At 53.1% G+C, this 24,255-nt stretch overlaps 1 protein-coding gene across 1 annotated transcript; it reads left to right on the top strand.

Moving 5' to 3' along the window:
• Nucleotides 1–869: 869 nt before the first annotated feature.
• On the top strand, nt 870–23,428 carry Stard3 (StAR related lipid transfer domain containing 3). The gene is made up of 15 exons (XM_038327664.1): nt 870–989; nt 14,372–14,644; nt 17,220–17,297; nt 17,579–17,656; nt 17,771–17,824; nt 18,712–18,829; nt 19,019–19,117; nt 19,344–19,399; nt 19,783–19,875; nt 20,537–20,599; nt 20,715–20,810; nt 21,115–21,194; nt 21,276–21,380; nt 22,276–22,369; nt 22,774–23,428. The coding sequence occupies exons 2-15, from the start codon at nt 14,423–14,425 to the stop codon at nt 22,876–22,878; spliced, it is 1,341 nt and encodes a 446-aa protein (XP_038183592.1). The 5' UTR covers nt 870–989; nt 14,372–14,422; the 3' UTR covers nt 22,879–23,428.
• The last annotated feature ends 827 nt before the right edge of the window (nt 23,429–24,255 follow it).

Below are 24,255 nucleotides of genomic sequence, written 5' to 3'. Positions count from 1 at the left end.
ATGGCGGGGGGGGGGGGGGGGGGGGAGCTTGGTTTTCCTTGTCCTTCACCTGCCTGGCCCTCTCCCCTTCTTCCCTGACTCCAGGCTTGAACTCCTCCTATGCTGTAATAAATCTTTGTAAATAATTGTCCTGAGACTCCTCTTTCAGGGGAGGGAAGAGAGACCGGGAAGGAATGGCATGTCCTGACAGGGAAAAAATGGTGGTTATTCAAGGGTCAGGATCTTGACTCTGGTGTCCAGTCCTGCCCAGGAGCCTTTCCTTAAATGCACTAAGCATGTTTCACAGGCGTTAAGCACGAGAGACTTACTAGCTCCTGAGGGAGATGGCTAAAAGCAGAGGGAAAACAGAAGTCCTTTAAAAGTGTGTGATGGATGTGGTGTCGTGTCTGGAATCCCAGCACTTGGAATTTGAGCACTTTCTGAGTTTGCGGCCAATCTGAGATTCTGTCTCAAAAAAAACAAAAATGAGCGTGGTGGTGGTGGCGCACGCCTTTAATCCCAGCACTCGGGAGGCAGAGGCAGGCGGATCTCTGAGTTCGAGGCCAGCCTGGTCTACAAGAGCTAGCTCCAGGACAGGCTCTAAAGCTGCAGAGAAACCCTGTCACGAAAAAAAAAAAAAAAAACAAAAAAAAAATGTATTTCTCCCAAGGGTCTGTGCTCACAGATCGCCCCTCGTGCCTTCCCCTTTACTCCACAGTGCCAGGCCGGTATGGTCCAAAAAACACGACACCCTAGAGTTCTTTGCCGTTCTTGCACACTCTTACAGCCTAACTTTGCTTCCGGCTCGGTCCCGGAGGGTCCGGGTGGAAAGGGGCGGGACTGGGGCGGAGCTGCAGATCCACACGGATCCCGGGTTGCTTTTGGGGGCGGGCTCAGCGGCGCAACTTCCGCCGCTGGGAGATCTTCTTCCGCTCTGAGGAGTTCCCCGGGCCGTGGAGCTGGACTGCAGCTGAGGCAGGAAGAGTTGGGGCCGTGGTGACATGAAGCAGGTGGGTCCTGCAGCGGTCACTGGAACCGGGTGATGGTACGAGAGCTGTCCCTAGCCGACGGAATTCGCTTCCCTGCCCGGTGTCCGTCTTTGGTTCGGTCCGACCCTTCCCACGCCCCTCGCGCTCCGGGTTCCGCCCCCTTCCTCTCTGCCGGCTGCTGCTTTGCGCTCGGGGCTGGGGAGCGGGTGTTTTGGTCTTTAAACCCCCACCCTCCCCAGAGGGCGGGAAGCGTCTGTGGTCGCTTTCCTAAGCATTTTTCTTGATAGCGAGAGGAGAGGCGAGGGGTCGGTATCTGAGTATTTGTGGGGCAACGGTTGGATGTGGAAAGGAGTCAGAATCAGAAGGAGAAAAACATACTTTCCAATAGTCTGCATCTCTGTCCTCCATTGTTTTCTCCAACTTCGGTTGGAAACATCCACGAGTAACTTCCTAATGATGTCATAAAGGTTTTTTAAACTTTTCTTTATTCCTCAGAAGTGCCTATTACCATTGGTTCTCATTCCTGACATTCCCACTCTTTGACTCTCTTATATTTCCTGATTTTTTATTCCTGCCTCTCTGACAAGAGGTTAGAAGTACCGCTTCACATTCTCTCTGGCCCAGCCCTCCTCTCTGCACTGATCTTGGATGGCCTTATCCACTGTTGTAGTTTCGGGTCTATACTGACTATCCAGATTGACGACACACATCCCTTTTCAGGGTCTCTTAAATTGTCAAGCTGCCTGTGCCTCCTTCACTTCAGATGGCGTTTGTATGTTTCAAAACCGAGCTGATCTTTTTTGGTTTTTCGAGACAGGGTTTCTCTGTAGCTTTTGGAGCCTGACCTTGAACTCACAGAGATCCTCCTGCCTCTGCCTCTCCGAGTGCTGGAATTAAAGGCGTGCACCACCACCGCCTGGCTCTGAGCTGATCTTTTATCTGTAAATTCGTTCCTCCACTTTTGTGTCATCACAAAGAGGAACTCCAGAGTCACCTTACACCCTTGACCCTCAGTGTGCCCAGAGGTGTCAGGAAAGTTAACTCCTGAGCCTTCTCTGTTACCACCCTTGATGCCAGCTTCTCACCAGACCCAGCATGAGTTCCTAACTGCTTGTGGCCCAGTCTCTAGACTCCAGTTGTTGCAGACTTTGAGATCACAAGTCTGATGGTGTCATTTCCTTCCTTATGGTCCTTTGCTTGCTTCCCATTGCCTGTGGGGGAAAGGCTGAATCCCTAGCATGATTTAGGGGAGTGCACTATGGTGTTCTTCGCATGTAAACAACATGGTCCTGAAAGGACGTGCCTTGCTCACAGAGGGTTCTTGTTTCCACGTCTTTGTATACATCAGCTCCTCTTTCTTCTCTGGTCAGTTGGGCTCCCATCTAACTTGTCTCTAGTGTCCTGCTTAGACGGCGCAATCTCCACACCTCCTCCCTCCACCCCAAAGGTTGGATGCCTCTTTTTGTTTGTGAACACCCTTAGCAGCAGGGCTGAGGATACAGACCTCTGCACCACACCATGTAGGTTCTGAGACCTGGATGATCAAGTCAGTACCTCACTTCCTCATCTGGAAAAATGGAGATAGTAATGTGTTTACCTTGTAGAGTTGTGAGGACAAATGAAATGGCTCATGCATAAAAGACAAAATTATCAGGTCATCAAGCCAGTGGTGGTGCATGCCTTTAATCCCAGCAATTGGGAAGCAGAGGTAGATACATCTCTGTGAGTTCCAGGCCAGCCCCGTCTACAGAGTGAGTTCCAGGACAGACCAAGCTATACAGAGAGACCCTGTCTCAAAAAAAAAAAAAAACCCTCCCAGGCCTATGAGTGCCCAATAGGCACACGCTAGTTAACATGACTTACAGAAGAACACGCTAGTTCACTGGTTATGACTTTTCATGATGGATGTGGCTTACTTCTCATTCTGATTCTGAGTCCTAAATTAAATCTTGCACTGGAAGGTACTGGGAACAGGAGCTGTATTAGTGAGTAAAGAGGGAGCCGGGCAGTGGTGGCGCACACCTTTAATCCCAGCACCCGGGAGACAGAGGCAGGCGGATCTCTATGAGTTCGAGGCCAGCCTGATCTACAAGAGCTAGTTCCAGGACAGGCTCCAAAGCTTTAGAGAAATCCTATCTCATAAAACAAAACAAACAAACAAAAATCCCCTAGACTTAGGAGTAGAAAGGGATGATACCATGGGGATGTCCTAAAATGTTGGTGTTTTGGGTCATTTTGGATGTGTTTGAGCCAGGCCCTGCCTTAGACCAATGTCTAGGCCTTTGTTGCTGCACCCTCCCCCCTTTTTTTTTTAAAGAATTTTTTGGTTTGGTTTGGGTTTTTTTTCTTTCTTTCTTTCTTTCTTTCTTTTTTTTTTTTTTTTCGGTTTTTCGAGACAGGGTTTCCCTGTAGTTTCTAGAGCCTGTCCTGGAACTAGCTCTTGTAGACCAGGCTGGCCTCGAACTCAGAGATCCGCCTGTCTCTGCCTCCCGAGTGCTGGGATTAAAGGCGTGCGCCACCACGGCCCGGCCTGGTTTGTTTCTTTTGAAAAAAGTTTCTCTGTGTAGCTTTAGCTGTCCTGGAACTTGCTCTGTAGACCATGTAGGTCTTGAACTCAGAGATCCACCTGCCTCCTGAGTGCTGGAATGAAAGGCATGTACAGCCATGCCCAGCTTTTTTTCTCCCTTTTAAAAGATTTTGAAATTTGCCACGCGGTGGTGGCACACGCCTTTAATCTCAGTACTCTGGAGGCAGAGGCAGGAGGATCTTTGTGAGTTCAAGCCAACCTGGTCTACAGAGAGAGTGCCAGGACAGGCTACAAAGCTATATAGAGAAACCCTGTCTCAAAAAAAAAGAAATTTTTTTATGTACATGAGTGTTTTATTTGCACGGACGTCTGTACACCGTGTGATGTCACGTGCCTTTGGAGGTCAGAAGAGAGTATTGAGTTAACGAACGGGTATGGACGCCAAGAATCACACCTGAGTCTCCTAGAGCAGGTGTTCTTGACTAGTGAGCATTCTTCCATCCTCTGTTGCTGCTCCTTTGCCTCCGGGGATATGCATCTCCCCCCCCCCCCCATGCAGATTCTTCTAGGCCTCAGGTAGTTCCTTCTCCCTGTGATCTCTTCTCACTGCTGCCCAGGGCAAAGGCTTCCTTCTCCGGGAGGCAAGGGCCCTTGTTTATTCATTCCTGAAAATGCTCAATCCCTTCAGGCCAGCATGGATTTCTCTGTCAGGCTTCCTCATTAGACCTGGTGACCCTGATAGACTAAGCCAGTTACTCACAACGTCTGCAGTTCTCCCACGTCCTGAAGTCAGCTGAGGCCTCATACACCCAGGCTCACTGGAGGACTGCAGCATGGGAACGACCCAAGTTCCTGCGGCTTGCTGGCGCTCGCTTATCCCCCTTGGATGAGAATGCTTGTTGCTAAGCCTTTGGGGGAGGTTGGTTCAAGGCCACTCGGTAGAGATTTAAAGCCTTTTACCTTAAATTTCAAATGCATAGCCGTGACCCAGGCACTGCTTCTGTGTCAGTGGCTTCCACAGAGCAGCTGGCACATCAGTGGGACAGAGGCCAGCGGAGAGCATGCCCTTTTGTCAGTTGGGTGCCCCTCTGAAAGTTTCCTGGCTGGAATGAGGCAAACATAGGCTTTCATGTGGTCAGAGCTGGGCCTAGGAGGAGCCTGTGCAGTCGGGCCTATTTTTGAGAGAGCTGACAGCTCCCTGTGAGACACTGGCCCTTTCCAGACTGACTCTGGGAACTCAACTTCCTCAATTTTTACCCAATATCACTCAAGAATGGAGTAGAGTCTGAGCCACCAACCCTAGCAGGTCAGAAGCCATGGAGTCACTGAAGTAGGGGCATTCTGGCGGGGCAGGATGGGGTGGGGGGTGTTGGGCAAACCTGACACGTGGCTGTGCTTTCCAGTTACTGCACGGTCAGAAACCACGGCTAGGAAGGAGTGGCTCTCCCCTTGCTAGCCTGACTCTTCTTCCTATTTATGTCGAAGGAAAGGGGAAATGGAATCACTTTGGGTTTGCAGCCACGCATCTCTCTGCTGCTGTATGCCCTGGTGTCCTTAAACTTCCAGTTCCCCAGGGCCAGGGAATGTCCCTAGCCCTCTGTGGGTGTATGGTTAGGGAGCAATACGTCACTTGTTCCTAGGCTGAGGGCAGGAGTCACCAGACAGAACCATCCTTGATAAACTTCCTGATAAGCTTCCTGAGACAGAGTCCTCCTGTCCAGTAGCCAGGTGGACTTTTAGTTTGGGTACAGTGCCCTGCTGTATGTGCCTGGCCCAGGGCCTTGCATTGCGTGGCAGGTACACCAAGCAGGTGGAATTTCTCATTCCTTTAAGTCCTCTTATGTAGGTACTCTCTGAGCTGGGCAGTGGTGGCACACATCTTTAGTCCCAGCACTCAGGAGGCAGAAACAGATAGGTCTATGTGAGTTTGAGGCTAGCCTGCTCTATAGAGAGAGTTCCAGGACAGCCAGGGCTACACAGAGAAACCCTGTCGTGAAGGAAAAAAAAAAGTAGGTACTATTTGATCTCCATTTTATAGAGAAGGGACCGTGAGTGAGACACCTGTGGGTGACTTGGTCAAGGACACACAGCCCAACAAGAAATAATCTTGGACTTTTGATTTAGGTCCAGTGCTGACCCCAGACCTGCTCCCTCTCTGCAGTTCCATAGAGTAGCTTACTTACTAGATAGCCTGTGGTTTGCCGATGTGACCTGGACAGCCAAAGCTCAGGTCTAGCTATGAGATAGGGGTGGTGCTGACCTGGAGTCCTGAGGTCAGAGGAACATAGATGGTAGAGGAAATCTTTGCCTAGACGGTGACATTTGAACTCTGAAGGGCAGGAGTTCTCTGGTAGTGGAGGAGGTTGTTCAGGAATGAGGAAGTGGGGAGCCTGCTGTGCTGTTTGGGAGTAGCCCTCAGTGGAGTGGGATCGGATATTAAACCCCACATCTAGAGAAAAGTGCCAGGGTCCTTCCTCCCTCTTAATGCTCCTTATCCAAGAGATTTAACTCAGCCAGGGCCTTTTCTGCATTGCCATAGGACACCCACCCTGCCCTGGTGCAGCCACACTGCCAAAGGTGAGAAGCCAATGCGTGCTCCTCCTCCCAGTATGTGCTCCTTTTCCCAGTGAGTGCTCCTCCCAGTGAGTACTCCTCCCAGTGCGTGTTTCTCCTCCCAGTGAGTGCTCTTCTTCTCAGTGCATGTTCCTCCTCCCAGCCTGGAGCCCCTTTCTCACCTGACTCCTCTGACTCTCCTGCTCTGTAGCCAAGTTAGAGTCCCCCAAATCAAACCAGAGGCTTACATTTCTTGGGGAACATGGCACCTCCTGGAATGGACTGCCTGTCTGTCCTCAGGAAGTATTTGGAATTCCTGTAGAATCCACTTTTTCAGGCACTTCTGTCTCCTTGTGCTGCCAGACAGTCAAGGCCAACACTGTGCTGCCAGTGAGCAGGTACAGCAGATACAATAGCCGAGGCTTTAACAAATAAGTCACATGGCACACACTTGCCTTGGGCAGGAAGTGCCCACTGAGAGCCGACCGAATTAGGAGCTGCAGGCAGGTGGCTGCGGCCTCTGGCCGGCCTGGGGAAGACAGCTATAAGAACCTTGTCTGTGATCCTGCCACCAAAGGGCCCAGTTTTGACAGTTGGGGGTCTTCCTATCTGCTTCCCTCATCTGCATGGAAAGGTGACAGGAAGGGTCAGTGCTAAAGAGCCATCCCGGCTCACTTCCTAAGACCTTCTACAGGGAGCCAGGACAGACCCCAGCCTCTGCCCCCACCCTAGTCTGGGAATCTACCTTTGCCTGGAGTTGGATTTGGCGTTCTGTATCCCCCAGAATGAGGCGCTGGGGAGGTTGTTCTGTGGCACCCAGCAGGTTGTAGAGTACAGCTTTGAACCCAGGCCTTTTGGAGTGTCTCTTACTCCCTGTCCCTGTAGTGAGCATAGTCTCCACGACAAAGCTCTCTGTTGCCCTTTTATTGGCTACATATGCACCTCAGCCACTAACCAAGCCCTCCCTCCCCTCTGACACTTATACAAATAGCATCCCTGTGAGGTTAGAATTTTAGTGCCTCCAGTGTTTGTAGAAGCCAGGCTGTAAACTTGGGGGTGGAGAGGAACCAATGGACAGGAGAGCAAGGAATCGGTGTGAGTGATAAAACAGGTAACAGAAGCCGGGCGGTGGTGGCGCACGGTGGTGGCGCACGCCTTTAATCCCAGCACACGGGAGGCAGAGGCAGGCGGATCTCTGTGAGTTCGAGACCAGCCTGGTCTACAAGAGCTAGTTCCAGGACAGGCTCCAAAGCTACAGAGAAACCCTGTCTCGAAAAACAAAACAAAACAAAACAAAAAACCAAAAAAAAAAACAGGTAACAGAGTTTGCCAGTGTTAACACTTTTAAGTGTGCAGTCCAGGTGTGCTAAGTGTGTTGTTGCTTTAAGTATGTATGTATATTTATAGCTTGAGAGCTGTAGAGAGGTGGCCCAGTGGTTAAGAACTCTTGCTGCTCTTTCAGAGGCCTGGAGTTCATTCAGTTCCCAGGACTTTTATGCCAAAAGCTGCCTTGTAACTCCAGCTCTGGGAATACAACACCCTCTTCTGGCTTCAAGGATACCCACATGCGAGTGCATACATCCACAAACAGATACACATAAAATAAATAATAAAATAAATGCTTTTTAAAAAACACAACTTAGGAAGTATTGGAGACCGTTTAAAAAGCATGGACTGCTCTTCCAGAGGACCCAAGTTCAAGTCCCAGCACTTGCATGGAAGGTTATGACCCTCAGTAACTCCAGTTCCAGGGGATTCAGTGCCCTCTTCTTGCCTCCGAGAGCACCAGACAAACGTGGTGCACAGACATGCATGCAGGCAAAACACTCACACATAAAATAAATCAAATTAAGAACAGAACAGAACAGCTTAGGGCTGGGGATGCAGCTCAGCTCAGTAGTTGTAGAGTGCTCGTAGTTTGTTCAGTCCCCAGCACTGCTGAGGCAGGCGGCTTGCTTACCTGTCATCCCAGCACTCGGGAGGTAAAACAGGAGGATAGGAGTTCATTGTCATCCTTGGCCGCACAGTAAGTTTGAGTCCAGCCTGAGATACACGAGACGGTGTCTCGGAAAAGAAACTAAACATACAGCTCGGAGGCTGTGGCTGTCATTCCCGGTTCACTGTGTAAGACTCGGGGGTCCACCTGCCGTGCTGAGAACAGTGAAAATGGGGGAGACTGAGTCTCAGAAAGGTTCTGCTTTGCCCTGGGTTGCAGGGCCAGGGAGGGGACAAGCCAGACTTTGAACTCTATCCTCGGGTTCATTCCGTTATACTTATTTATTTGTTCTGGCTGCAGTGCTGGGGCTGTGCGTGTTGGGCAGCTGGGCTTGACCACAATGCCGCATCCTGCATCCGTTCCTTGTATTTGTTTTCTCCGCAGTCTGTCGCCCAGCTCAACAGCCCACCGCAAGTTGGGCTTCTACCATGTGTCCTTGGAGTCAGTTAGAGAAAGAAGGTTGCGGTGACCCCTCCCTCCTTGCCTCGGAAGGAAGTGGAAGCCCAGAGCTTGACCCCCTGGGCTCACACACCTGCTTTGACCATCCCCCACTCCTTCCTCTTCCACCCTAGGGTGGGTGACAGAACTTCTGGCCCCTTCTACCCTGCTCTCTCAAGCCTTCACAGCTCAGCTTCCACAGGCACACAGGTGTCAAGTCTGCAGCCATCCCAGGCGGGCTGCCGCTTCATGCCACGTGTGCCACTCCTCTCCTGACACCTCTGGAGGCGCCTGGGAGGGGCCGGTGACAGCAGGCAGGGGACTTGGGGGCGGGGTGCTGCTCTCGGGGCTTCATTTCTGTCTCCAGCAGGCTGTTCTTCTGGTGGCTGCCAGCGTCTGTCCTCTGGGCTGAACAAGTGCTTAGGGGACTCCTAAGGGCAGGTTGGATGAACCAGGCTTCATGCTGAGTCCCAAGAGGTCTCCGGGGTGACTCTGGGACTAGAGAAAAGCTGATGTGTGGGTCTCTCACAGCCACTACCCACAATAGACTGGATTTTGGTTCTTGTAAGTTGAGGATAGGACCCTGTGCACGCTAAGTTTGCCTTAGCCACACCTGGGTACCAGAAATCTGACTTTTGTCTTTTAATCTACCAAAGATTCAGATAAAGTTTCATTCATTCATTTATTTATTTGGTTTCTCTTGTTTAGAAGCAGAAGTTTATAAATAAGACCTTGCCATAGTGGCTCAGAGTTGCCTGTGGTCTCCTTGGGGGACTTGGAGCTGGTTTTGTGAGGAGGGTGGCTCTTGGCCAGCCTCTTGTCAGCCATCCTGTAAGGCCCCCCCCACCCGTGCGTGGCTCCCACATGCTGGCATCTTCGGCACCCCCAGGTCCCCAGCACCTGTGCTCTCAGCTCGGCTCTCTCTGAGTCTCTCGCCTCCACAAGGATGTCTGGGTGTGAGTCTCAGGGCGGTTGCTGCTCCAAGTGTGTCTCACACCCAAGCTGCTGCCACCCAAGTCCTGTGCCCAGGGAGGGACGGGAACGCCAGTAAGAGGAGAGTACCATGAGTGGGGAAGCCACAGCACTCAGAAGTGAGCTAGGCAAAGGGGGGGGATGGAGAATAAAAGATGAGAGAGGAGGGGAGAGGCACAGGGATGATGGGGGTGCAGAGAGAGGCTCCCGAATGGGGGAGAAATGGAGATGAAGGCCCAGACAGACATGGGTGACAGTATTTCCTGTGGGCTGTGGGCAAACAGGCCTTCTCATATATTACGCTAGGAATGCCACCTGCCAAGGGAATTTGGCAGTGCCTAACAAAACCACGCATGCAGGATGACCCAGCAATACTGCTTCTAGGGAATTCTTATCTGGAAGATAGACTCCCTGCAGCGTGAAAATGTACACATACCACGTAACACAATGTAGTGTTTCTGCTCATTACAAATATAAATGTTTGTCCATAGGCCATGGATTCGGTAAGATGTATTTCATCTGTCAGCTGCAGTTGCGAGGGCTGGGAATACAGTTCAGCGGCACAGCGCTTGCCAGGCACGCACAGTACACAGCCTTGTTGGATCCCCAGTACAGGGTGGGAAAAGGGTATAAATAGAGTACTAAGGCTCGTGTGGTGGTTTGACTGTGAATTCCAGCTCTCAGGAGGCAAGAGTGGATTTTGAGTTTGAGGTCAGCCTGGCCTAGGTAGGGAGAGCTGGTCTTAAAAAGGTAACGGTCAGTTTTATAAGCAAATGAAGAAGGCTGCTAGGATAGGCAGTAACTCAGCTGCTAGAGTGTTGGCTAATCTCGCAGGGGAAGGCAAGAGGGTCAGAAATTCAAAGGCATCCCTGGCTACATGCAGAGTTTGAGGCAAACCTTGAATGCATGAACCCCATCTCAAAACAACAAAATAAGGCCCCTGAGCAGTGGTGGCGCACACCTTTAATCCCAGCACTCGGGAGGCAGAGACAGGCGGATCTCTGCATTCTAAGCCAGCCTGGCCTACAGAGCAAGTTCCAGGACAGGCTCCAAAGCTACACAGAGAAACCCTGTCTCCAAAAACAAAACAAAAAGCTAGCACCAAAGCTACACAGAGAAACCCTGTCTCAAAAAACCAAGAAACAAAACAAAACCGAAAAGGTGCTTGCTGCCAAGCCTGATGACCTGAGTTCAATTCCTGGGGCCCTCACTTGGTATGGTAGAAGGGGAGAACCGACTTCCACTAGATGCCCTCTGACCTCTACACGCATGCTGTGGCACATGTGCCCCTCCCCCCACGCATGTGTGCACACCTAAAATAACAGGAGAGATGGCTCAGATGTTTAAAATGTTGTTTCTTTTTAGAGGACCTGGGTTCATGCTGTCCATAATGGTGCATTTGCCTTTAAAAGGTCTCTGTGAGTTCAAGGCCAGCTTGATCAACACAGTGAATTCAAGGACACTTAGAGCTACACAGTGAGATACGATCTCAAAAACACAAATAAATAAATGAATAGGTAAGTAGGTAGATAGGTAGGTAGGTAGGTAGATAGAAAGAAAGAAATAGAGGACCAGGGTTCAATTCCCAGAACCCATGTGGCAGCTCAGAACCTTAGTTCTAGGGGATTTCACATCCTCTTCTGACCTTCATGGTCACCAGACATACATGTGATACACAGACATACATTCAGGCAAAACACCCATACATATTGGAATAATAATTTTGTTTGTTTTTGTTTTCTGAGACAGGGTTTTTTCTCTGTGTAGCTTTGGACCTTATCCTGGAATTCTCTCTGTAGACCAGGCCGGCCTCAAATGCAGAGATCCACCTGCCTCTGCCTCCTAATTGCTGCGATTAAAGTGTGCGCCACCACCGCTCCGGCCTGGAATAATAATTTTAAAAATAGGGTATAGATAGTATAGATTGTATTGTGTCTCTGTACTTCATGATGTGATCTTATCTGGAAATGGGGCCATCACAGATGAGATGCAGTCACTCTGGAGCAAGTGGTCCCTAATCCAGGAAGTGGTTCTGTGTGACTAGTGAGAAGCAGAAGAGCGCTGTGCAGGACTGTGGAGTAGAGCCCTCAAGCCAGGGAGTACCAGATTGCCTCGCCTGCCGCACTGCCAGAAGCAGGGGAGCCGAACACTTCAGACAACTCTGAATTTAGACTTCTGGATTCCGGAAGCTGGGGAGGGCGTGATACTTCTATGTTTTAAAATTTGTTGTTTTGTTTTCTTCTCTTCCTTCCTTCCTTCCTTCCTTCCTTCCTTCCTTCCTTCCTTCCTTCCTTTCTTTCTTTCTTATGCTGGGAGTTGAACTCTGGCTTTCTTGCATGTGCTAGTCAGGGATTCTATTTCTGGACTATGTCCCCACCCCAAGTTCCTAGGATGGAGAGTTTGCTTTGGGTTTGGGTTTTTGTGTGGCAAGTGAGGGGGAGTTTGAATCTCACTCTGTATCCCAGGCCCGTCTTGAATCTGTCTTCTTTTTTAAGTTGGCTTGTAGGCCCGCATCACTCTGCACAGCCCACATTTCTCTTTTATACAAGCTGGGCTGAGAGTGTAGCTCAGCTGGCAGTGTCTGCGCACCGTGCACTAACACCCGGGTTCACTCTCCAGCATAAACCAGCATAGTGGCGTGGCGTATACCTTATTCCTAGCACTCAGGAGGTGGCAGCAGAAGAATCAGATGCTCAAGGCTGTCCTTGGCTTCATAGGCCTGGGCTACACGAGACCCTGTCCTTCAGACAAACCTCTGGGAGAAAGATGAAAAGAAAGAAAAAACAGCCAGGCAGTGGTGGCGCACGTCTTTAATTCCAGCACTTGGGAGAGGCAGAGGCAGGCGGATCTCTGAGTTTGAGGCCAGCCTGGTCTACAGAGCAAGTTCCAGGACAGCCAGGGCTACACAGAGAAACCCTGTCTGGAAGAAACAAAAGTGGGTTCTAAGCTGCTCTGGACTGCAAAGTGTCCTGTCAGCATGGCGGATTTGCAGGTAGAAGGTTACTTTGTGAAAGACAGGAGGAGATGAAGTCAGAGAGGAAGGGGGAGTGGGAGAGCACACAAGGAAATGTCACTAGCCCTGGAGCTATGTCACAGGGAAGGATGTGCTGAGTCTACAGTCTGGCATCGAGCCCATGATGGATGCTGGGGAGTCCCATTAGCCCTGACCTGTCACATCCCCTCTACTGATGGCTTCTTCTGGAGCTAAGCTGAACTCCCCCAGCACTCTCTAGGTGACCACATACCGGGGTGTCCTAGGTTCCTTCAGGTGACTTTGGGGTCTCTGCTGAGAACAGTCTGTCTGTGGGTTTTCCTCAGAGACAGAGGGGCAAACGCCCTGTTGGCTGCAAACTGAGTCCCCTTTAGGACTTGGTAGGTTAAGGACCCAGAAAGTGGCAGAGGGAAGCGAAGTTTAAAAGCGTCAACACCAGCAAATCAGAATGGAGGGTGGTAGCTCCATCCGCCTTTGTGAATGTGGACAGATATCCAGGACATCCTCCCCCCACTAGCCCTCCCCCAGCTGCTGCATCGATTCATGCTGGAGTTAGCTGCTCTCTGCCCCCACCCAGGGAGCTCCGCAGATCAGTGTGGCAGGAAACCTCGGCATGGGGTCTCTGTGGCACCAGAGGACTGAGACTCACTTTGTCTTTGAGTTCATTAGAGTTTCTGTGGTTGTGTAGGAGGCGCAGGCCTAGATACGTCCACTTGTCCCAGAGCCTTGACTGTCTCACCTATATGAAGATCCATCCTGTCCTGCTTAGGCACAAAGGTGGCCATGGCCATGTGGACTCTGGGCAACAACCCTGGATTTGCTGTGCATCATGGATCTGAGGGCCAGGAGACTTCTTCAGTGTTCATGTATCCATCAGTCAGTTAGGAAGGACCTGTTGTCTACCACACGTGATGCCAGGCTCATGAGAGACAGCAGTGACCAAGTCAACCGAAGCTCTGTGCCTGCCCTTGGAGGGCACCGTCCAGTGGGAGAAAGGCTAAAGCGTGAAGATGAGATTTCAGATAGCAGTGAGCTCACTGAAGAAAAGGGAAACAGTGGGCGGTGCCTTCCTGTGAGTGGAGGCTGGGAAGGGCCACTGTGTGGGCAGAGCCTTAGGGCTGGGGAAGAACATTCCAGACAACAGGAAGGCCTGATCCAAGGCTGGAGACAGACCCGGCTACCACTTGGAGGGACATGGCCAAAGGCCCAAGTGGCTGTGATAAGTCAGGGATCAGGGTGTTACGTAGTTCACAGAGCTGGGCACAGTGCCCACCCTACCTCACCCACCCTCCTGCCAGGATTTGGGGAGCTGAGGGAGGGTAGGAGGTGGAGGGAGGCAGGTTTCTGCTTCTGAACAACTCCCCCAGCTGCCTTGTGAGAAAGGGCTGTCGAGGGTGAAGAGCTAGCAGCAGTTGGGCCTGGCATGGGTGTTTGAGCTACCAAGAAGGGACCAAGGTGTGCATGGTCCAGACACACTGAGACAGGGCTCCAGAATCCCTCCCAGTTGCCATGGATTAGGGGTGGAGGGGCCGGCCTGCTGCTGGGAGGGAATGTAGCTTTGTCCTGTGAGAACAAAGAACAGAGCCTGGGGCCCTCTTCTCTTGGGGGTGGGGGTGGGGGCAGGCCAAAGGCTGTTGACAGGACTGGGGGCTGAGCTTCAGCTTGTGCAGGAACAGACTATAGCCCCAAGATCCAGAGTAAGTGCCCTTCTAGGGCATCCCAAAACCTCCAGGCAGCAGGACTGAGCAAGGGGGATGCTCAAGTCTTGCCGCCTCTAAAGCCTGATTCATGAGAGGATTGAGCAGAGCTTTGGGCCTTGGAGTAGGACAGGGGACCCCAGCTATGTTGTAGAATAAATAGGGTAACTGGGAGGTGGTATTCCTGGAACCACCAGGGCCCTGACAGCCACTTACCTCTTCTCCTAGCCCTGCCGCTGAGGCCCCATTGTCCCCACTTCAGCGTGGGGGCCCACCAGGATGAGCAAGCTGCCCAGCGAGCTGGCCTGTGACTTGGAGCGCAGTCTGCCAGCCCTGGCCTCCCTGGGCAGTTCCCTGTCCCACAGCCAGAGCCTGACATCACACCTCATCCCACCACCCCCGGAGAGACGCAGGGCCATCTCCGATGTCCGGCGCACCTTCTGTCTCTTTGTCACCTTCGACCTGCTCTTCATCTCCCTCCTATGGATCATCGAGCTAAATGTGAGTGGGGGGTCACGTGGGGGAGGCGGTCCCCTGGTTCCTAGTCCACCTGCTTGCAGCATGGGAGGGTCGTTGGGCCTCACTCATGGAGTTGATCTGAGTTAAGTGGAGAACGGAAAATAAGAATAGCTGTGGTTATTTTCCACGTAAAGAGAGGGAACGGTACCTGGGGGGTTAGGGGATCAGAGGGGTTGTCCTAGGCTCCCCAGCAAGAATGCGAACAGATCTCCAGCTCCAGAGCTGTGTGCTTCACTTCTGCACCATACTGCCCCCTAGTGGGGACTCTGCGAACAGGAGGAGAAATGCCTCGAGCTGAGCCCAGGATATTTTTTCTTTCTTTTTGCCTTACTTTGCTCTCTGGCTCAAGTTCATCCATCTATCAATCAAATGTGCTCGGAGGCCCTGCGGTGCCCCAGGTGCTGTGCTAAAAGCAGAGACTACAGTGGAGTGAAAACTCCAGTTCCTGGTTAGTGGCCCTGGTTTTGGGGGATCTGCCTGGTGGCCTGGAGATGGAACTGTCTCAGAAAACAGTGTCCACACCCCAATAATGCTTCTGACCGAACCTCAGCATACACAAAGTCAAAGGCCTTGAAACAGGGTGTTCCTGGCCTGGTCCCACTCAGTTTCTTCTCTGTTAATGTGTGGTCTCAGTCCTCAGGGCCCGGTGTTAGCGTGGGTTCATAGTCAGAGTTATAGTCTGCAAACATACTTTTCCCAGGTCTCAAACTTGCCTTTCTTGGTATAAGTGGAGAGTTTGGAAAGGGATTAGTTAGCAGCAAGATGGCAAGAAGTACATTTGCCTCTGATCACGTTGAGCTGGAAGACCCTGAGGGTAGGTCAGATGAACTGGTACCCTTGGGGTGATGCAGGAACCACTGAAGAGGACACTAGGTTATCTTACTGATACAGGGCTGTTTCTGGGGTCCTGGGTGTCTTCTTTTGAAGGTCCCAGCTAGCATCCAAGCATCCAAGCAGCCCTGCAGCTCACCCCACACCCCTAATTCAATGCATATTTTATAACCCGAGAAGAGCTGGGAGAATGTTGATAATTTTGCTTTTGAAATTCTTCCGCTGACAGCTGTGATTGCTCAGCAGTCATCAGGCAGCCTTGAGAATTCCTGCGACGATGTGATAGAGCCTGTCCCGCAAACACACTGCTTTCAGATGTAGCGGAAAGGTTCAGGATACCTGATTGAACTCTTAGTTGAGCCAGTGCGACGTTTTGCTGGGCAGACAAAGGGGGAGAAAAAGTGTGTCTTTTTTGAGACAGGGTGCGTGCGTAACCCAGGCTGGCTTTGAACTCAGTCATGCACTCACCTCAGCCTCTTGAACACTGCTGTTACAGGTGTGTCTCCTGTGCCTGCCTGAAAGTGTTATTAGTGTTCATTTTGTTAGTTTTGTTTTATGTTCTTATTTTGAAGAGGGGAAGGGGAGAGTTGGGGGGCGCATGCCTGTGGAGTCAGTTATCCTCTCCCATCTTCCCATGCCCTGGGGTCAAACCTAGACAGTCAGGTCCTCATTACCAGGTAGCAAGCACCTTTACTAACTGATCTGTCTTGTTGGCCTCACTTAGGAGATTTCTAAAGGTCCCTAATGTTGGATCACCCCACGATCCAGGCTCAGTGGCCTGAGCTTTTAACAGGTGTCCCCAAACTGGTTGGAACACATACCTGTAATTGTAGCACTTGGGAAACAGGCAGGAAGATGAGGATTTTAAAGTCATCCTTATCTGCGTGGTGAGCTGGAAGCCAGTCTGAACTAAACAAGACCCTGAATCAAACAAACTCCCCTAGGAAAGCACTCCAAAGTGTAGATGACCTGCCACAGTAGGGGACCTCCAGTCTAGCTGATCGTTAAGGGTCTTCTGGGGCTCCGTTACCAAAATCCTCCCTTCTCAGGGGCTGGCATCCCTGTTCCCTCTGAGGGGTTGGGATGCAGTCTGGCTATTGGAATCTGTCCAGAGTCCCTAGTCTCCCAAATCCCTGGACATTGGCATCTGAGCCAGGGTGTTAAGGCTCTGGGTGAAAATCCATGGTGGGCTGGGCAGGGATAGGAGCAAGCCGAGGGGCCAACTTTCCTTGCTGGCTTCTCAAGGCCCAGCAGTAGCATTGTGATGGATCTCACCCATTAAACACAAACCTAATTGATTAATTTGCCACCTGGGGCTCTGTCGAACATGCCTACCCAGCCCAGCCCAGCCCACCTCATGGATGGTGGCTGGCAAGATGGAGAACCATGGCGCTAGGCAGGAAATGAGATTTACAGAAGAGGCGTCTCCAGGACCCGTCTGCTCGCTTTGCGTGGATCTACCACCTCCCCTGCACAGCCCACAGGCCTCCAGGCCTCCTTTATAGGCAGTACACTTGAACTCAGTTTGGCCTGTGTGGGCTGCCTAGATCCTTGGGCCAAGCTGATGCTTGAGGTCTTGGGCTGGTGGCTCAACTCTCTTGTTGCCTCACCCACCTGGATGGTGGCTTGTCATTTCTAACTTTCCTTTAGATCCCCTTGGCATGGGCTCCTCACCATCCTTTGAGGTGGGGGCAGGACCTCAGAACCCCTCTGTCTTCCTCCCTAGACCAATACCGGCATCCGGAAAAACCTGGAGCAGGAGATCATCCACTACAGCTTCCAGAACTCTTTCTTTGACATCTTTGTGAGTGACCCTGGGTTCCAAGATGGTGCAGTTTAGCTGGGTTCTCCTTCTTCATGCCACACACAGCCAGTAGGGGAGGGGTCCTCAGACCTCACAAAGCTCCTTAGTAGGGCCCCAACTTCTGAGAACCCAAGGTCGGGGCAGAGAGAGAAGACTTCTGAGTAGGAAGTTACATGCCACTGTCCTCACCTGAGGTGAGGCTGCCCAGGTGGGGGTGCACTGCAGCAGAGCTGTGGAGGCCAGCCGGCGCCTGATGTTACGACGCCTCCCCTCTCCCCCAGGTTCTGGCTTTCTTCCGCTTCTCTGGGCTGCTCCTGGGCTATGCTGTGCTGCGGCTCCGGCACTGGTGGGTGATTGCGGTAAGATGCCCGCTGTGGCAACTCTGAGGCCTTCCTTGGTAGGGACTGGTGTGAGGGCTGTGTGGAAAGGACTCTCTCCCCAGCCTCCGCCTCCCCCCGCCATCTGCCCAGCAGGTTACCACCCTGGTGTCCAGTGCGTTCCTCATCGTCAAGGTCATCCTCTCGGAGGTCAGTGGCTCAGGCTGGCTCAGGTGCTAGCTGGTCTGATGGGCATCTACCCCAAGGGTGGGCTTTTCTTCTGCAGGGTTGGGGTGTCTGTTTCTGCTATGGTGGAGAGAAGGGAATCTTCTTCCTCATTATTTGCAAGGAGTTGTCCTTTTTGGCTTCCCCGACTTACACTGCTGCCACCCCAAGGTTCAGTGAGTCTTTCTCTACACGCACGCACACAACCTTGTCTGTTTGGTTTTCGAGGCAGGGTTGCTCTGTGTAGCTTTGGCGCCTGTCCTGGGACTTCCTCTGTACACCAGGCTGGCCTTGAACTTACAGAGGTGCTCTTGCTTCTGCTTCCTGAGTACTAGGATTAAAGGCACAGGCTACCACTGCCAGTCTTGTTTGTTTGTTTTTGAGACAGGGACTTGTTATGTAGCCCTTGGCTAGCCTAGAACTCACTATGCAGACCAGACTGGCCTCCAACTCAGAACTCCTCCTGCCTCTGCCTCCCCAGTGTACCACCCATCCCCCCCCCTTTTTTTTTAATTAAAGCAGGATTTCACATGGTGGTAACCATGAACTTATCCTCCTGCCTCTACTGCCCTAGCCTGGGATTACAAGCGTGTGCCACCTCGCTGATTTCTGAAGTTCTGGGGATGGAACCCTGAGGCCTGTACACATTAGGCAAACGTTCTACTACCTGAGACACACATAGCCAGAATCAGTTTTTCCTGCCACCCATATAATTCATCTTAGAGACATATGCCATAGCCAGTCCCTACGTAGCTGCTACCAAACATAGGGCATATACTAGTCTGGCTATTCTAAGCCAGTGGTCTCAGAAGGGGGCTCTAGGTTTGGGGTAACCTCCTGCCATGGAATTCAGTGTTCTCTTCCTGTTTCAGCTGCTCAGCAAAGGGGCATTTGGCTACCTACTTCCCATTGTCTCTTTTGTCCTGGCCTGGTTGGAGACCTGGTTCCTTGATTTCAAAGTCCTACCCCAGGAGGCTGAAGAGGAGAGATGTAAGGCTGGGGGCTAGGCCTGGCTGAACTGGGTTTGAGAAGGTCATCTCGGCTCTGAGGGAGGGGGTTTCATGCCTTAGTCAGTCTGAGCCCCCTTCGCCACCTCATCAGCCTCTCCAAGCGCGAGGATGAGCCTAAAGCTGGAGACCCTTGTCTGGGGGTAATGGCTGCCCATGTCTCCTTCTGCAGGGTATCTTGCTGCCCAGGCTGCTGTTGCCCGTGGACCTCTGCTGTTCTCCGGTGCTCTGTCTGAAGGCCAGTTCTACTCTCCCCCAGAATCCTTTGCAGGTGAGAGCTGCTGGGTGGGGAGCTGCCTCTAGGGAGGGGCTGTGTGGGGAGCCAGGTAGGCTGGGTCTGTTCTTTCTGTTCCTTCTCTCTGGCTCCCTGGGGAAAGCCAGCAACCCTCACCCACACACTTTTAGCCCCCACACTCTTGCACTAATCTCTGAACCCCTCCACCTCCTCCTCTCGCTCCCCACCCCCTGCCTTTGTCATCTGCTCTTGTTTCCCGCAGGGTCTGACAACGAATCCGATGAGGAAGTCCCTGGGAAGAAAAGTTTCTCTGCCCAGGTATCTCGCAGCCCACCTCTACCCCTCCTGCCTGGGAACGGGTCGGTGCTATGCTCTGCCAGGATGGACAGATTTCCCTGCAGAGGAAAGACCTCGGCCTGAGTGCCAATTAGTGCCTGTCTATTGGAGTATCTGCCCAACCACGGGCTGGTCGGTCCTGTTGGCCCGTCCTGTGCCCAAGGACACAGGAACAACAGCCAGTCCTGCAGACCACAGAAAGCATGTAGGGTCAGGGGTACCAGCCTGAACCCCACATCCAGCTGAGCCAATGTCTGGAAGGAAGGGTTGTGGGATGTGTGGAGAAAGAACAGACTTGAGCCGGGAGGGCACAGACCCCCGCTGACCCCTCTCTGTTCCGTTCCCTTCCCTTCGTTCCCTTTCAGGAGCGGGAATACATCCACCAGGGGAGGGAAGCCACGGCAGTGGTGGATCAGATCCTGGCCCAGGAGGAGAACTGGAAGTTTGAGAGGAGCAATGTAAGGACCCCCTGCCCACCTGACCCCCTGCCTGTGGCAGGAGTCTTCACCCTTTTTTCAGAGCCCTGAGAAGTGAACCTGAGGGTTGAGTAAACTGAAACCCGCCCCAGGGAGGCGGTGGATACGGAGCTAGCCACAGCCTGGGGTCCAGCCATTCAGTAGGAGGCCAAGCTGGGCTGGACTCTATCTCCCCGTCCTCCACCGCCCAGGCCTCTTCTCCCTGATGTTTGGTTTCCTGGGATTCAGGCTTTGAGGGGAAGCCAACCTGCGTCCCGTGTGCGGTGTTTTGTTTCATGATCAAAAGAGCATTATCTAAAAAGATTGCAGCGAGCTGGGGAAACAGGGAAGCATGCCCGGGTCTTTGCTGGCCAGTTCCCCTGGCAGCCCTTGGCAGCCTGGAGCTGTGGTTCTGGTTTGTCACGGTGGCAGTCACAGCTGAGCTGACTTTCAGCGTGAGCGCAGAGCTGACCTCTGCACGTGGTCCTGCTCACTAGAGCCGTCGCCGTGTTCTGAAGGCTGCCCAGATGTCCCCAGAGTCCCGGGGTTTTCACCTTAGGCTGTTGGAAACCTACCTGGCCTGTCACCTGTTCCCATGCCACAAGTTCCCGTCCCCAGCAGTGCCCTCCACCCTCCTCCCTGTCACCCTCTGTCCTTGCCACAGGAGTATGGAGACACTGTGTACACCATTGAGGTTCCCTTCCATGGCAAGACCTTCATCTTGAAGGTGAGTAGGGAAGGGGGTTCCAGAGATACCTGCTCTGCTGGGGTCCTGCCACCAAATCTTCCCGCTAGAAGGGGTCACTTCTGTGGCACCACCCAGCCCTGACCCCCTCCTGCAGACCTTCCTGCCCTGTCCTGCTGAGCTGGTGTACCAGGAGGTGATCCTGCAGCCCGAGAGGATGGTGCTGTGGAATAAGACAGTGACTGCCTGCCAGGTGAGCCACCCGGGTCCTGCTTGCCACCTCTTATGACATGGATCAGGGCACAGTCACACCTAACCGTTTTCCTCCAGGGGACCTAGCTTCTCCGTATATAGTGGGTGCTGCTACGGTTCCTTTGGAGAAGGCCATGAGGCAAGAAGGCTCAGTGTGCTTACCTTACACCCAGCCCTGGGCCCGTAGGTGACAGCGGCTCATAGCGCAGCGTCCCTGACAGGGAGAGGCTGGTTTGGAGATGCTGAGGTGCCGGGGCAATGTCGGGGCTTCCCCTGTACCTCAGATCTCCCTGGTTGGCCCTTAGATCCTGCAGCGGGTGGAGGACAGCACCCTCATCTCCTATGATGTGTCGTCCGGGGCTGCAGGTGGCGTCGTGTCTCCCAGGTGAGCACCCAGGTCCTCTCTTAGCCAAGCCTCCCATGCTCGGGACCTCTGTTCTAACCTGCCTCTACCTCCCACCACCAGGGACTTTGTGAATGTCCGGCGCATTGAAAGGCGCAGAGACCGATACTTGTCATCTGGCATTGCTACCACACACTGCGCCAAGCCCCCCACGCACAAATATGTCAGGTGAGTCTGGCCTCCCTCGAGCGTGACCCGCTCAGGGTACAGTGTGTGCAGCTGGAACTTCCCCGCCATGTCTGAGGCCAAAGCCCTGTTCTGTTCCCGGCCTACCAGCCTTGCTCATCCCAGCCCTAATCCTGCTAATCTTGCTGCCTGAAACCATGCCGCCCTCACCAAGGCAGAGGGGTGTGTGTGTGGTGGGCAGCTGGCTGAGGGAGTCCCAGGAATGGGCTGGGAGGGGGTGCTGGGTTCTGGCTTATACCTTTCTGCCTAACTAACTGTCCTCACTGACTGTCTGTGTGCTGCCAGAGCGGGGAGGGCTACTCTACCCCCCCCCCCCACTGCTGATCAGACTCTTGGGGTGCCACCAAGAGGTGGCTCCAGCAGAGCTGTCTTCACGAACTTCAGATTAGGGCTCTGTTGTGCTGCGGTGGCCTTGCTAGGAGATGGGCAGGTTTGTGTCCTCTGTGTCACCTCCTTATCTGTGGCAGTAGCTTAAGCGTGCTCTGCAAAAAGGCCATGGGAGGTGAACAGCAGCCTGCGGGCCAACTGCCTCCTGGGAAGGCTCCCTCTTCTGGAGGCCATGCCACCCGGAGGTGGGTGGTGCAAAGTGCCACCCTAGGCCACTGTCACAGTTACTTTACTTCATGAGTGTGTACAAAGCAAATAAGGACTGGGAAGGTGGTGGGCTCCCTGCCACTGTGGGATGGGTGTGGGTGGAGGGCAGGTCCTGCTGCCCCTGGCACTGGCTCTGAGCCGCACTGAGGCAGGGAGGTGGTTCCTGGATTGTCATCTGTGCCCCTCTTTCCACCACAGTCCAGCTGGACCAAGACTGGGATTGGGGTGGTTTGGGGGACCTGCTGTGTTCAGCAAACACCCCCTGTGGTACTTCCCTCCTCAGGGGAGAGAATGGTCCTGGAGGCTTCATTGTGCTCAAGTCAGCCAGCAATCCCCGAGTCTGCACCTTCATCTGGATTCTTAACACGGATCTCAAGGTGAGGTCATGGCAGGGGGCAGGCCCTGTGGAATGGAGTCTCGGTTGCTATGTGACCTTGACCCCTCTCTGCCCTACTCAGGGACCTCCCACTTTCAGTCTCCTTTACTGGATTGGTGGCAAGGTCCAGGTGGCCTTCTAGCCCTGAGTTATGGGAGACATGTGACGCCCTTTCTTATTCCTGACCCCTGGGTTCCCAGCAAGGATGGCGGGCTGCCAGCCCACCCCAACCTGGCTGTGTTTGTGTGGCCACAGCATGTCCCTCTGTGAGTAAGAGGACAGGGGGCCCAGGCAGATTCCAGAGATACATGGACCCTCTGGCCCAGGATGCCCCTGCTAGTGCGAGCTGCTGATGGGAGACCCTGTTGATGGCTAGCCGTGGTGTGACTTCTTCCTGCCCTGTAGGGTCGCCTGCCTCGGTACCTTATCCACCAGAGCCTTGCAGCCACCATGTTTGAATTTGCCTTTCACCTGCGGCAGCGCATTGGAGAGCTAGGGGCCCGAGCTTGACCGTGCTCCCTCGCCACCCTGCAGGCCAGGGTACTGTTGCCATAGCCTCCAGAGTTGGAAAGAGAGACTCTGGGCTTCCTGCTGTTCACGAAGGACTGTACTGAGCAGCGGGTAGCACCTCATTCCCCGGGCCGTGCCGTACCCTCCCACTGACCGGTACTGCCCGTGAATGTGGACTCTGGGGTGCCCCAGGCTGGAGGAACCAGAGCAGTCCTCCTGATGTTGACACAAAGTCCCTGCCTTCTGGAGGAGGAGACTCCCGCCATGCTTCCCTAGGGATCTCAGCTTGGTCACAGGGACCTGGGCTCGCCCGTTGCTGACGCGAAGGTGAAGACTCTCTCCATTCCAACTGCTAGGATGGTTTGTACTGTTAGCGAAAGGGTCTGTGACCCTTTTGCGTACACACTGCGGGATGTCAGGGCAGGTGGGGCGACGGGATGATCCTGCATCTCTGCCTCTTCATGTCCTTCCCCTCTCCCAAGGCCTCCTTGGGGACCTTTGTAATAATTTGAGCCATTTAAAAACATGAAATAAAAAAATAAAAATGCCAGTTGTGGTGGTGCCTGCCTTTAATCCCAGCACTTATGAGGCAAAGGCAAGTAATCTCCTGAATTTGAGACCAGTTTGGTCTATACAGCAAATTCCAGGATAGCCAGGACTACACAGATAGATCTTTTTCCCACAAAAATAATTTTTAAAAAGCTTTGCCTGCTATGGAACCTGGGCCTCACTGCAGAGCTGAGCCTGGAAGCCCTTGGGAGAAACACCACCCAGCCCTTCCCTCACCAGCACCCAGGCTAAGCAGTTTCTAGGTTCCCTTCCCTCAAAGCTTCTCCGGAGAGGGTCCCAAGTCAGTGCTGGAGGTTGGGGAGATGTCCACAGAGCCACAGCAGACCTGGAGGTTGCACCTGGCTTCAGGGTTCCTGAGGTAACGGTGGCACCCCAGACACAGACCTTGGGTCTACAAGGCTCAGCTTGTCCCGGTGTCCCCACTGCTCTCACGCCAGGGGCAGCTTGGAGTCTGGGTTCCAGGCCCAGCTCCCTCTCCCTCCCCCCACCCTTTATGCGCTTTTAAAGGAGTATTAACTTGGAGCCAGGTGGATTTTTCTTGGTCCTGGCTGGGTACAAGGCAAACCAGGGCGAACCTTCCCTGAGCTTCCATTTCCTACTTTGTCCAAGGGAAGGGACCAGTGCCGTAGGGCTGTGAGATAAATGGTTTGTGGCGTGGGCAGAGGCCTCAGCCATCAGTCATGTGCGGTTCTGCACCCAGTGGCAGCGGGGGGCGGGGGAGAGGGTGCTGTCTCTGCTGTCCCCAGGGGTCCTATGCCTCTGTCGCTTCTTCTGGTGGCCTTTGCTTACTCCCTCAGCAATGCCTTC

This window comes from Arvicola amphibius, chromosome 4, assembly GCF_903992535.2.
Source record: "Arvicola amphibius chromosome 4, mArvAmp1.2, whole genome shotgun sequence".
Taxonomy (NCBI): domain Eukaryota; kingdom Metazoa; phylum Chordata; class Mammalia; order Rodentia; family Cricetidae; genus Arvicola; species Arvicola amphibius.
The sequence above is the reverse complement of the archived record's forward strand: the minus strand, read 5'-3'. Positions and strand labels throughout refer to the sequence as shown.